Source organism: Eleginops maclovinus, chromosome 6 (assembly GCF_036324505.1).
Source record: "Eleginops maclovinus isolate JMC-PN-2008 ecotype Puerto Natales chromosome 6, JC_Emac_rtc_rv5, whole genome shotgun sequence".
Lineage (NCBI taxonomy): Eukaryota > Metazoa > Chordata > Actinopteri > Perciformes > Eleginopidae > Eleginops > Eleginops maclovinus.
In genome coordinates this window covers 19,786,736-19,801,005 of record NC_086354.1, presented here as the reverse complement: position 1 = coordinate 19,801,005, position 14,270 = coordinate 19,786,736, and the positions used below count along the sequence as shown (strand labels likewise).

Here is a 14,270-nt window from a genome sequence, read left to right as displayed (position 1 = left end):
TTGGAGGCATACAACTGGCACACAAAAACAAAGAAATTCAAGTTACAGTGGGGAGAAATGCATGCAAAGGAGGGAGATCGAAAGCCGCCATGAAACAATGGTTCCCTGATGGAAAGAGGCAGCAGTTAACACAAACATCCCTGTTTGGCAGACCTAGAGGAAGGGATTGGAAAAAAAGGGGGAGACCAAGGTGGGAGAGAAAAGGAGCAGGAGGGGGAGAGACAGACAGGCCCTGCCAAAAAGCCCCATACTGAGCAGCGCCACCTCGTTAAACCTGTCCTCAGGAGTCACAGGCAGATGCTCTGCTTTTTCTATGATAATGGCCGAGCTGCTAAGCAGCTAGCGCTGTCACGCTCCTTTGAACAACTATTGACCTCAGAGCAGTCAGTCGTTTTCAAGCCGGCGCTGGTTCCAATCACCATACCCAGAAGGGGCTTGTAGCGCCATATGTTTTAATGCAGTCATAAAGTATATTACTTGTTATCAAGTGTTGTGAAATAAGTATTTCCTCATGAGTTGGTGTTAGGCTTGTGCGCTCGGCTACGCTGCATGTGGGTATCAGATAGAGTAGCTAAAGATTTGTGATCACCAATTATGTCTTAAAACCTTTGAAAACATGCTCTCCAGACTGCAAATTGGCATTAAGGATATGAAAGTGTTAACCATTAATACACATTTATTCACCATTTTACATTAAGGAGACCTACCGCTGTCAAGGATCAAAGCGCAGTCAGCACATGAAGCAATGAGTCAAGAGGAAGTTGCCAGGGTAAGGGAGAGATAGAGAGGGAAAGAGGGAGATAGACGGAGGAAAAGAGAGCAGAGTTCTCTGAGGATTAGCTCATTTAGTCCGCTTTGATCTGTGAGATCTTAATTGCCGGGTAGCACTGATGGAGTCCTCACAGCGACTTAGCAACACTATCCAGGCAAGGAGAGAGGAGGGTGGTCTTGTCCTTACCTTGCCTTCCTTATTCCTTCTTTCTCTGGATGAACTCATCTTAATTTCTGAACATTATTATTTAATAAAATATAGATGGTATAAGTGTCTACAACCTCTCTTGAAGCTCATGGACGTTTTCTGTTGTACAGCAGTGCTATGAGTGGAATGCTAATTTGAGCATGCTAAAATAATGATTTTTAAACAGGAAGTGTTCATCATTTTAGCTTATTGCTTCAGCTTGAGTTTCAAAACAGGATACATGTATGCATTATCCTTGCAAAAATGGAAGTAGTCATCACATACAGAGCATATGATACACTAAATCTCCCTTCACATGCTTATAAGAGAAGGTGTTTCACAGATGGAGGAATACCGGTTCAAAGCAGTATACAAATGTTTAGTTCAGATTAGCTGAGGCCCACGTCAGAAATTACCAATAATCTCCGTAGAAGCTGAATCATTGTGTTACTCATTGTCCAATAGCTATCATATGCCATCATCATGCTTCTTCTCTTCTTGGTTATCATACGTCCTGTGATATTCACTGTTATACACATGGGCCTTTGTTATCATATGCACCTCTGTCCTTGAAAGAGTACAGTATTTTCCCAACATTAACTTTTAAAAAAAATTACCAGAGAGGTAGCAAGAAAAGCAAATCAGCAAAAACAGAACCTTTTGAAGTGATGATACTGGCAAAGGAAATGTTGTCTAACGTTTTCAGATTCCAAGTCTTATGGCTATCGTGTAGCAGATGTGGATATATTTTACTAAGTGGCACAAATGTTAACAGTTGTGTACTTTTGACTAAGCTTAGATAGGGAGGTATAGGTTATGGGTATGGTGTCATAGAATTGCTGCCACATCTCTTTACAGTAACAAAATTGCGCCTGTAGTGTTCCCTGTGTTGCATAATCTCTTATATCTTTTTTTTTATTGGTACAATTAATGGTTTATTATAGGAGTGCTTAATTAAGTTACCCTTCATCAAGTAACATCTTGATTTAATGGCTTTATATGGCCATTAAATCCTAAGTATGATCTACAACAGCTTCTGTGGGTTTTGGAACACTGGATATCATTTTTCTAAATTCCTCTTTTGATTCAAGACAGGTTTTTATGTACCTTGTCTGAATACAGAAACATTCTATAGTTGTGATTTTATGATTTGGTGAGGTGGGTAGATGGTCACAGTCAGCAGTTGAATATAAATCTTACAGATAAAGTCTTTTGGAGAGGCGAGCCCTTTTGAGAGGAAGTGAGTGCTCACCGTATTTGAGGGCAGCTTCAGCTTGTGCTAAATCCCTGTTTAACCCCCATATAGAGATCCAGAGGGGCTGACTGGCAAAACCTGGGGGTTAAGGAGATCACTCAGACAGATGAAGATGATGCATGGCTTCCTCACTCTTCTCTGTGTATGCCTTTTGTCTCACTCTCAGATTCACACATACCCTTACACAATATATTTTTCCTCACTGCACTTTATCTACTCCATGCAACCTTGTACACCCATTACTCTCTCTCTCTGGCTGCCGTCCAACTTCTCTGTCGTCGCCTTTCATCTCTTTCGCTAAGACAGGAACAGGCAGATTAAGGGGAGGAAGAGTATTAGGGGAGCCATTCTTTCTGCCTCTTTGTGACAGGAGGGTTACTGTTAGTGCAGCAGAGCCCTCCCTCTGCTGAGTTTGGTCATTAGAGAGGCTGCAGAGCAGTGAGGGAAAGTAAGCCTGTGGGAGTGTTTACAATACAAGAATACTGATATGGTGAGACGCTGGTGTATAAATGCAATCCTGTATTAAGTGCATTTCTATGTTTCCTTAAAAACATAAAATAGTAAATGCAATAGATTAATAACAATGATTAAAACAAACAGACGTCTAAAAGCAGTGTAATGAAAATAGTAGGGCTGCCCCCAATTAGTTGACTAATGGTTAGTCGATGAAAAAAATATTCGCTGTATCCATTTATTGGGTTGTTATATTCAGATATGAATGATAGAAACTAGAACTAAATGCTCAGTGTGTGTGCTCTCTGCTTGTTTGCACACTCATAAATCATAATCATATATGTGACACAATTAGTCAACTAATCACCTCAATTGACGACTATTAGTCGACAACAACAATCTTTAGTCGAGGGCAGCCCTAGAAAATAGATTTAGAGGATCAGACAATGCAGGAAAATGTGCCAAGAACCATTTCAGAAATATGGTTGTAGTAGACATAAATTGCCAATAACTAGCTGGTACAGTAAGGGTTAGGAAAGCCCGAATGATTGAAAACTCTATCCCAACTACGTATTATACATTTCAATATAAATAATAATTGTTGAAGGCAATGACGCTAACCATGATATACTTTATACCACACATTAATGGATTGAGATTAAACAAAGTAAGTTTGAATGCTTATTATTGCTAAGAGCTGATTTACTCTTCAGGAGCAATGGACATTTCTTGCATATACAGGACAAATGTTACAAGTTCGAATCACACCAAACCTAGAGTATTCTTTAGTTCCACATGCAGGTGAACTTCAGACAAATAAAAATACATGTCACTCCGAGAGAAACTTAATCATAATTGCTTAAAAATATCTGGCAGATTTGAACTTCTACAGCCTAGCTATTTGCTGTAACTTAAAATGTTGCAGTTCAATGTCACATGGAAATGAGAGGTCCTGCAGTGTCTTATCCAATTTCAGTGAGGCAAATTTAGACAGAAAACATTCACAGAGCTACCATGTTCCCACACCACACGTGTTTCCAGTGTTTTCCTTCTCTGTTCCGTTTTATTTAGCCATTATTTGAGCTTTACAAGTTCTCAACGGCACATCCAACTCTGTAAGACACAGCTATGATTTGTGATGAAACTACAAAGCTTTTGCTCTCGGAATGTTAAATTTGTCTAAAAGATGAAATAGCCTCTCAAATGTCAAAAGCACAATTCCAAAGGGTATGCTTTTATTAAATATTGATGTCACATTCATGGTTAGCGGGTTGTTAACGTTTGAAGGGAAACAGTCTTGCTTTAACGCCTTTGTGCTACCTTGCTCTACAGTGAACAGCTGTTACATCACCCTTCAATCATTCATTCCTGAGAGAAACCAAATAGTTGGGGTAAACACAAAATCTGTTCACTGTTTTTAAAATGAATTAATAAAGATGAAGCAGCCTGCAGTCAAGTATATAGGCCTACATGTAATAACACAATGCACTTCACACACCCACACACATATACATTAAGACATACTTGGCCTTGTAATTCCTTTTGTGCATTTTACTTTACTTTGATGATTTCAAATAGCATAAAACATGACTCTATAGTGCCATTCAAAAGAAACAAAGTGGAATATTATAAAAGTGTGTTTTTTCTTCTATTTTGATGGTTCACAATGTTAACTTAGACCCATGTGGCCAGATGAAACTGTCCTTTCTGGCGTAGATGAACCACACTGTATCTGTCCATTAAACTACAGCCAGCAGCCGGTTATTTTAACTCATTGAAAGGAAATAGTAAATTAATATTTTACTGAAGTACAAATCACGTTCACTTTAAGGTTGGTCTACTTGTGTAAGAAGTATTTTGGGAAAAGTAATAAAGTGGGATACACATGCACTCTAGCAGGCACAGTAAAGAAAAAATGTAAGCCTATATGATGATGACATAATATGCAAGAACGAATGAAATTAATAAAACACGAAGGCTACAAATTAGATTGCATAAACTTGTCACGTAGACCAGAGCACACCAGAGCTAAGGCCCAACCGATATAATCCTTATCCATAGATGACACTCTGCAGCCTGGGCACACAATTGATTATCATTACGCACCTTTCTACAAGCAAGAAGTAAATCCGAAAAGAGGACAAAACAAGACAACACATATGACCCAAAACTAAATGACCGAATGAATGGATGAATGAATGAATGAATGAATGAATGAATGAATGAATGAATGAATGAATGAATGAATGAATGAATAGAGCCAAGTATAGGCCACACCGCCGCGGGTGCCACACATCATAAAGCCACATACATTAAGCCAGACACTTCTAATAGAGATAACAGCAGAATAAAACATCACCCAGACAGAAACAACTTGCAAGAACAATACAAACCGCAAGGGCTGCAGCCACAATAACAGCATATTAGACCATACAGCAAAAACAGTGTGTTACAACTTTCATTATGTTGGACTCACCTGTTTGAAGGGCTTCCGTCAGTCTTTTGCTCCGTGAAGTCCTCCCAATCTGCTCCAGGATCAACCTCTTTACAATAAAGTTGTTCCAAGCAGTCCACTCAGTCCTCATGTCTCACACACTCCTTAACGTTTTCAAACATTTTGGGGTGGAATGAGTGTGTGACGTTGTAGCGGGATATTGCTTTACTAACAAATCTAATTGAAGGTACAAGCTCCTCAATTAAAGCTGACATCACCTAAAGATCCATTTTGAAACTTTTTAGTAGAACCAGTATGCACCTGTTCCGGTAACTTTGGTGTGTTTGATTTACGTCACTTAAACACGTTAACATCTATCCCTTACTCTGCCCCCTTGTGGCCGAAGACAGACCAGCCGCTTCAGACAGACAGGTGAACAGAAAGACAGGTGAACAGACAGGTAAACATGTACACCTGCAGCTTCTCCATTGCAGCTGCTGATTCATCTTCTTTCTTTTGTTCCATTCTTACAAAGCTTCTCATTTGCATGCGACTTTTTATTTTTCATTCTTTGAGGGAAAAGAGTTCTAGCGAAACACACCAGTTGAGATAAGGAATACAAAATATTTCCACCTCTCATTTTGCTCCCACTTAAAATGGAAAAATCCACGTATATTACTTTTCTATACACAAAAAAACTCTCTCACTCTCTCACTTTGGACATACATTTAATAAAAAATGTGTTTGATCACAACTCCTTTGCCATGAATATCAATCCACCTGACAGGTGTGGCTTAACATGCTGTTTAAGTAGCCGGGTTACTCCACAGATGTACCCCGGGCTGGTCAAGATAAACTCTAAACGTGTTGTTTTATCTTCAGAAAATACAAATATGAGGCTCTTTATTGATAAGACCAGGGTTACTGATGTGCTTTTTTTGGAAAAACACACAAGTATCCATTGATTAGAGCACCAGAATCGGAGGATGAAACCCTCCGATGGAAAGTGAACTGCTACTTGGAGAGGTCCCAGTTCACCTCCTGGGCCCTGCTGTGGTGCCCTTGAGCAAGGCACCGGACACCTCCAACCCCCCCTCCCCATTGCTCCCCGGGCGCTGCACAATAGCTGCCCACTGCTCCTAGTACTAGGATGGGTTAAATGCAGAGGACCAATTTCACTGTGTGTGTTCTGCTGTGTGCATGTATGTGACAAATAAAGAGGGTTTCATCCTCCGATTCTATCACCAAAGTGCCATCAGAAGTGAGTGTCTGCCGAATTAAGTCAGTTATAACGAAGAACTGCTGTCAGGTCAAGACCCTGGTGAAGACGACCAGCATGTGGATGAGCTTCACTAAGCAGACTGCTATTGACAAAAAAATCAGTACTTTTTCCGAACGTTTGATTTTGTCTCGGTGGCTGGACGTTCTTGCAGGTCGAATCTAATGTTTTATCGAGGTGCTAATTAAAGTTGAGTAAAAAATGTTTTAAAAGAAATGATAGCAGACAAGGAATCGAAGCATGGAGACATAATTTTATCAGTGGTGGATTCCATAACTTTGTACAACATTATCCTGCAATGATATGACCAAATCACATCTGGCCTCACAAGATTTAAGATTGCAATAACACCACATGTGCATAACGGAGCAATCCTTCATCAAACAGTGTCAAATCAAAACTCAGCAAAACTATATAAATATCACATACAGTAGGTTAAATCAGTCCAGTGATTTTCACTTTAAAAAGTCAGACAGAAAGTTGAACACAAACATCTGAACAGCCAAGAGGGTTTTATTGTTCCAACAGCAGTCAACCTCCTCACTTCCTGCATTTCAATTTGTTGCGGTACCTGCGCCGTACGCTGTCAGCAGGCTCTGTGTTCCAGGTGGGTGACTGAGCCTTCCTGGTATTAAAGCATGATGACAGTGAAGGTAAGTCTCACACCAGCCAATGTAGTCATCAATAATAAGACAAGGTGAACAGGAAAGGGGGAGTGAGGGTTATCTGGGTACAGCACATGCACTTCCCAGTGGGACCGGGGGACAGACAGGGCCGCAGAGAGGCGAGATATGGCGTGACACTCCTGGAATCTGTGATTTGACATCTGCTCTGTGTGAGAGTCTGTCAGAGGGCAAGAGAACGTTTTTGAGGGCATCACCGCGTCCTCTTCAGTTTCAGTCTCTGGGATTTTTATCAAATAGATCTTACTCGCAGGGCACAGAGAGTGGCTGAGCAGCATGGCGCTCACAAGAGGAGGTCGACTTTGAGTGTACACTGAGCTCAGTCAGTCCTCCTCTTCCACGTAGGTGTACGGGAACCAGCCCATCTAAAAAGGCAAAATAACAGGAGAAGATTCAGTCAATGGCACATAAAATTGACAGGATAAACATTTATCATGTACGTTTTGAATATTCCCATTAGTTTTCGAATGGTGAATTTTCCCCACATTGTAGTCCTTGTCACCTCCAATTCTTACTCTTGTCCCAGCTTTCACATTTCTGCATAATGCACACACGTACAGAGATTTCTACACTACACCTTCCCTCCCTGTCAAGATCAAACCACCCTCCATGCAGACACTCAGATATCAAGCCTTTGTATTGGGAAAAAAATTGCTTTAATTGGTTTAATCGCAAATATTTGGAGTATACTTACTATCAGACACACTGAGACTTTAAACCTCACAAAAATAACACCACAGGAAATCTGCTTTTACCAACAATGTTTTACTCCTTTTAAGCTTGAAGAGATGGTAATCATTGATCATTTGTATTCAAATTAACTAGAGCAGAACATTATACTGTCATACTGCACTGTGTTATCAAATGGATGTGTAACAATACTGTATTACCATGAAGAATACATGTGTAAAAAAGTGTTACTAGAGTGACCACTGTATTTGAAGAGCCCAGGGTAAGGATGAAGTCTGCCATAATGACTCATTTCAGTAATAACCTCCTACAGGAGACTTACCCTGCCGTCGACCTCTCCCTTCCACCACCCATTGGACATCTTGGTGTAGATCTTGATGATGTCCCCCTGCTGCAGGGAAAGCTCCCGCGTGTCTCTGGAGCTGAAGTCATAGCGTGCCACTGCAATACTGACAACCCTGGGGGAAAACACTGATCGGAAGAGTCGGATTATCGAGACACATCTTTTATTTAAGTTCATAGAGCAGCCATTGGACTAAAAATGGAAAATAACTTCCTTTTCTTTGGCACTTTACTCAGTATCTAATGAAAAAGTATGGATACTCGTAGATTCACTTGGGAGCATTTGTAAGGGCAAGAATGTTTGCTTGCTAACTTTAATAATCACCTCAAACTGATCTTATTATTACATTTTGATAAAACTTTGACAAGGAAAATGTAAACCCAAGGTCCACTGCAAAAAAGAAACTAAGCACTTAAAACTCCATGGCTCCATGGACAATCACAGGGCAACAAGTTCAACAAAACTCAGTTTCTCTACCTTTCATATACAGGGGCATATGTTTATATTCCCTAGTTGTTTTGTTGAAGGTTTTCAATGGTATGAAAACACAGGTATTATCCGCAGTAAAATCATTGTTGATATCTTGTAACACAATGCAGCAAAGAGCCTTGACTCCTGTTCCTGAGGTAAACTAAGGGTACATGTAAAAGCAAGGCCATAAAGATGAGGGAGAAATATATACAGCTACCTGTTGCTTGGTTGCAACACTAACAGTAGAGATGACAGGTCATCGGTTATCATGTTGATGTCTTTATATCAATAAAGTTTTCTAAAAGGAGCATTTATCAGGTTATACAAGGTTTTTCCTACGCATGCAGGTCAGGGCTCATTTCACTTGTGACGCAGGTGTGCACAGGTTTGTTTACCTTATCTATAAAAATTCAGGGGACACAAATGGGAAAATGTGCTGGATGAAAGGAATACATTTACTCCCTCATGCACACACAGGCACATTATGCCAAAACAGAAGCTTAAGCCCAAACATACATGCACGCATATACAATTCATGCACATGCACACAAAGGCAGAGTAATCTTAGACCTTTATTATGTGTACCAAAAGACTGTATTTCTTCCCTTTTAATGATCTAAATTGATAGTATTTGGGTCAGATGTAAATGCTAGCATTGGTGGCTTTGCATTTCCTTGCCACTGTGTTGTTGATAATTCTGCAGTTATTTTCACCAGAGATATCAGAGCTGTCAGAAATTCGCACTGTTTCCTATTCAGAGTTACAGGAAGCTGACGTGAATGTTTTTTTCCCAAATGATGACTTGTTAGGGTTGGAAAATGACGTAAAAGTGGCATCATTAGAATACATTATTTAACAGAGGCAGGAAAAACAAGACAGTTTGTCTTTGGAAACCTGGAAATGTGGGCATACAGCAAGTGAGAGACGAAGAGAGTAGAAAAGATGTTCCTGTACCTGACCAGAAAGGCGAGGAGGAGGGAGGAACAAAGCTGCAGCCGCCAAGAGGAACTACAGAGAAACGGAGCGAGTGATGGGAGGGGGATTCAGGCCGTAGTGGGAGCAAAGAGAGAACATAGGCAAAGTTAACACAAGTTTGACAGAAAGAGGGTATGAAGCAGGGTAAAAACAGAGGGAGATAGAGGAAAAGTTGGCAAAGTCAAAAACAAGAATAAATCAAGGACGCGTCGGAGAGTGAAGGGCAAAACAGTTAGAGCTTCAGTCACCACACACACATTATTTTCAGAAAATACTGTCCAATTGAAGGTGGTTATTGAGTGGCAAAAATAGATCCTTAACTTAAGGGTATATCCAGAAGTATCTTACTTTGGTCTTGGGCAGTTATCATAACTATTTGGGCTATGCCCCCCTTAGTTGTTATTAAAGTTAGGTGTTATTGCTTCAAACTCCGTGGTAACCGTTTTAGAGGGCCCTTTCCTGTTTCTACATGACAATGCCCCCCTGCACAAAGCCAGGTCTGTAAAACAATGGTTTTCCAAAGTTTGGTGTGGAAGATCTCAGGCCCTTCCAACACCTTTCGGAGGATCTGAAATACTGTGTCCAAGGACCGACCCTATATGGAAGAATAAAGCCTTCTAAATTCTTTGCATGAGGCCAATGCTGAGGTCCTATAAAAAAGAGCACACAGGGTTGTCTAGAATAAGTCGAACCAGCACAGTAGGCTTCACTGGCCAATCAAATTTGAAGAGCACATTTCTTCACAATGATTATGTTGACCAGTAAAACAATTGTGGTTGAGAGATGTAAAACCTTGCTTCAGACTATAACAAACCTCTATGCAGTGTTTTGGCTTTGATAAGCCTTTAAAGGTCACTTTAACTGGCGTTCCTGGATTGTAGTTTGAAATCATTCCACTGGCACTTGAAGCAACATGACCCAACCAAGGCAGCCTATTTGTGTTAGGTTAACATCATGGCTGCTTTCATTGTGAACGCCCACTTAATACCCAACAGCAGCGGCTGACTTCACTGATGCCCGTGGCTCAATTGAAGCAAATCCCTGCAGTTCCCAACAAGAGTCGAAGCTGTTGTAACAGCTTATTGAACTGGATTCATACTGTAGCTTCTAATCTTCCGCAAGTCATACTGTATAACACAGCAATAAGAACCTTTTAAGCCTCAGACCAGGCGAGCCAGAGCAACAGTATAGGGGTAAGTATACGTCTGGGCACAGCACGGCATAATGACAAGAACATCTACACCGCAGAGCCAAAGACTTCTGCTCCCATATGAAATCCCATCTGAGCCAGCAGCCCCTCACACTCAGAGAACCCGCCTGCTGTCATCACAAAAATATGGTTACATGACTCCTTCCTCTGCCCACAGGGATTAGTAAATGCAGGCCAATAGATGTCAACTGTTTGTCTGACCATAGTGCACACACACGACAAGATACCTGCACAGAGTATAAACAAACAAGTATATATATATACATATACACAGTGGTTGACAATCCCCAAGCGTCTAACTTAGGTACTGTACGGAAGTAGTACTGAGTATTTCCATTTCCTGATACTTATACTACAATTCAGTGGCTAATACTGTACTCTTTAATCCATTACATTTATTTATTTGATTTAGTTGCTGTTAGAATTTGATTTTATAATGTAATTCGTGATGAACAAATAATGTTTCATAATGTACTAAGAAATGTTAATATAAAAACAAATTGATCCCTCAAGGAGACTCAAAAGCTACACGGCAGGAATTATGCCAAAAGAAATAAGTCCCACCTTTACCAGTGTAACAAATAAAGTGATGAACACATAAAGAATCAATGAATATAATAAAATGTTTACCATTTAAAACTTTTGTGCTATAAAAACTTTTTAATGCTAATATTTAACTTTTTTTACTTTTACTTATGGAGAATTTTGAATACAACAAAGACATGTAACAGAGTGTTTCTACACTGTGGTACCACAACTTTTATTTACTCAAACATAAGCAAAAGATCTGAGTACTTCGTGCTGTATATACTGTATAAAGACGCAATGCAAAAAAAAGTATTCATTAAACTGATGCAGTTTCATCTTTTCAAACCAGGCATCCAATAATATGTTCCCTATTTCTTTATTCAATTCTGAAGATTATTCACATTTTTTTAAGATCACAAAATTGTGAATCTTTAAAACACTGATGATTTTTAAATTGTTTCCCATCCATCACATCACACACACACACACACACACACACACACACACACACACACACACACACACACACACACACAAAGCACTCAGTCAGACTTAATTAAAGTTGCTGGCTGGGATTCCTCTAAACAAATGACTCCAGAATTCTGATGCCTTTTTTCGGTGGTTCTGCATCTTGTGATTGTTTGCTCAGCCTTGCGTTCGCTCTGAGTATGTCTGTTTTAAGATTCAAACCATTTTGTGTGTGCTTTTTGTTTTTGGAATGACATCTGTCTTTCCATGGAGGCTGTTTACCAGACAGAGTACGTGGTGCCCACACTAAGTCTATCTATGGGGGTGGACGACTTAAGGCAACAATAATCTATCCCAGAATGCACTGAGGCAATGCCAGGTCTGTCAAGGCGTTCACACAGAAGGAAGCGCGTTGATTGGCAGCGAGGCACAAACACACCTCTTGCAGAGCTGCTTTGAAGCGTGATGCGCTGGGAGAGCGGCGCTGCCAAAGGAGGCAGAGGGACAAGGATGTAGCAGAATTTTACATCCGAACAGACACAAAAGGCCAACTCTGACTTTGTTCCAGCGTCGCCTGCTTACCTCTGCTGCAGCGACTGTGGTTGTTTACGCGTACATCTCTCTTTAAGTTGAGACAGTTTACCTCCAGCTGCTTTCTGCTCTTTTACATCAGATCCTATTTGCAAACTTTTCCCAGTTTTGTGGAAACAGGCGCAGTGCCTCAGTTGGACCAGGGGTGTCCCCCAGGTGTGTGTCAGCAGGCGGATGTCACACAGTTTCCTCCGCTGCCAGCCCAAGTGAAATGTCATGTCCTGTCAGGAAAATTGTGAAGCCATCTCGGAGCCGAGCAGCGTGTGGAGCGTGACGTTTGGAGGAGCAGGCTCCTGGTGCTTGCCTGGGGGCATTGGGCCCTAACTGGGACCTCCCTGCCAAGCCTGGTGAGCTGCCACGGCTCCTTATTCCACTCACTGTCTCTCCTACTCCCTTCTTTGTCTTTGTCTATTCCTCTATCTTTCCCCCCCCTGCCTTCTCCGTACTGTGTCTTTGTTTACATAATTTACACTTGCTATTAGAATGACATCTGTATTTTCTTCATACTGAAAAAAAGGTTAATATCAAGATGCAAAATCACAAGGAATACATTGGATCTGATTGGGCGGTGGTCTGGCTTGTAATGTGATGTGTACAGTTCGGCAGCCAGAAATGGTTCAACATCTTATTGTCTGTAAGATAAATATACCACAAGAGTCAGGTGTTGGATCCTTGGCCAAGCACAACAACTTGCTGGAGTCTCGTAATGTAGCTGAGAAATAATTATGGAACAAAAAATCCCATGAAATGCTGTTTTTACACTTTGGTCTAAATACATGAAAACTATGTGTTAAGCTTTAGAGGTGCAAAACACGGCTAGCTGACTCCACTGCAAGTAGTGCAAAAAGAGTTTAGTTAGTTTCAATGTTTATTAACTCCACTACAAAAGCCTCCAGATGACTCTTTCCTAATCGTGCTCTTTGTCTTTTTACCTCCGTTCTTTTCTTTACACTCTCTATCCCTCCCCTTGTCATTAAGCTCACTCTTTCATTTTCTAACATCAATGTTTTTTCTCACTCAACCCTAAACTTGTCCCTTCCTTTCCCCTATCTTTCTTCCTTACACCTCTTCCTGCTCCCCTACCTTTCAACCTATCTCGCTTTTTCCCCTACTTCTGTCAATTTCACTCTGTCCACTCTGTCGCCCTCTCACACTCTCCATTGCTAACCTGCCTCTTTCTCTATTCTTCCTCTTCCTCAGGACCTTTCTCCTTCACATGCCTCCTCAGAGTGAATGAGCATGTGCATCTGTCTCCGGGGGCCAGTAATCACGCAGGGACCGGTCTTGTTGAATTTAAGCTTGAGTGTGTATTTACTCATGTCAGTTGAAACCTGCAGTTTGAAATCAGAGATGCTCCTTTACCTCTCACGGTCAAGACTGACCTATTCAGCACAAAGTAACCGGTACTTTAGCAATGTTATCGTGGCTGCATGCTTCAATCATACACTGTGAAAGCTTCTCATATTTGAGTTTAACAATAATTCTATATAACATCTTCTTTGAAAGCGACGGGGTCAGTCACATAGCATGGATAGCCTCATAACCCAAACCCATACCTTATATGAAAATGGTTGAGGCTCAATCAAGCAAAACTTAAGAGGCATGTCTCCCAAGAAAAACTGCTGCTTTCTTTCCACCAGCGCTATCCCCTTGGGAATCCTGTTAGCTCATTAAACTCTGTTAAATATTTCTAGCATGTCTCAAATATCCCAGATGGGACTGCCTCAGGTATTAAGACACACGTTTAACCTAAGTCTCTGACAGCTAGACAAATGCTTTTTGTCATTATAGTTTCATAATGTTAGGTGGGACATCTTTCCATAGTTCTTATAAGTAAGATCATACCGTACATTAGCTGGTCTGTAGTAAGAAATACAGCAAGTAAAATACTGATTTCAGCTGTTTTGTTGTTTATATTTAATGACCTGGGAA

The 14,270-nt window shown here is 40.7% G+C and overlaps 1 protein-coding gene across 2 annotated transcripts in view; it reads right to left on the bottom strand.

The window, feature by feature from the left end:
- Positions 1-6,614: 6,614 nt before the first annotated feature.
- Positions 6,615-14,270, bottom strand: part of LOC134866606 (guanine nucleotide exchange factor VAV3-like) — a 40,381-nt gene continuing 32,725 nt past the window's right edge. Inside the window, exons 26-28 of one of the 2 annotated variants that reach the window (XM_063886840.1) lie at positions 9,521-9,574; positions 8,075-8,223; positions 6,615-7,427 (exon numbers count right to left, since the gene is read on the bottom strand). In XM_063886840.1, the coding sequence (XP_063742910.1) occupies positions 7,386-7,427; positions 8,075-8,223; positions 9,521-9,574 (245 nt within the window). In that variant the 3' untranslated portion in view covers positions 6,615-7,385. The remainder of the gene's footprint in view (positions 7,428-8,074; positions 8,224-9,520; positions 9,575-14,270) is intronic. The other variant, XM_063886841.1, reaches the window with a different exon arrangement.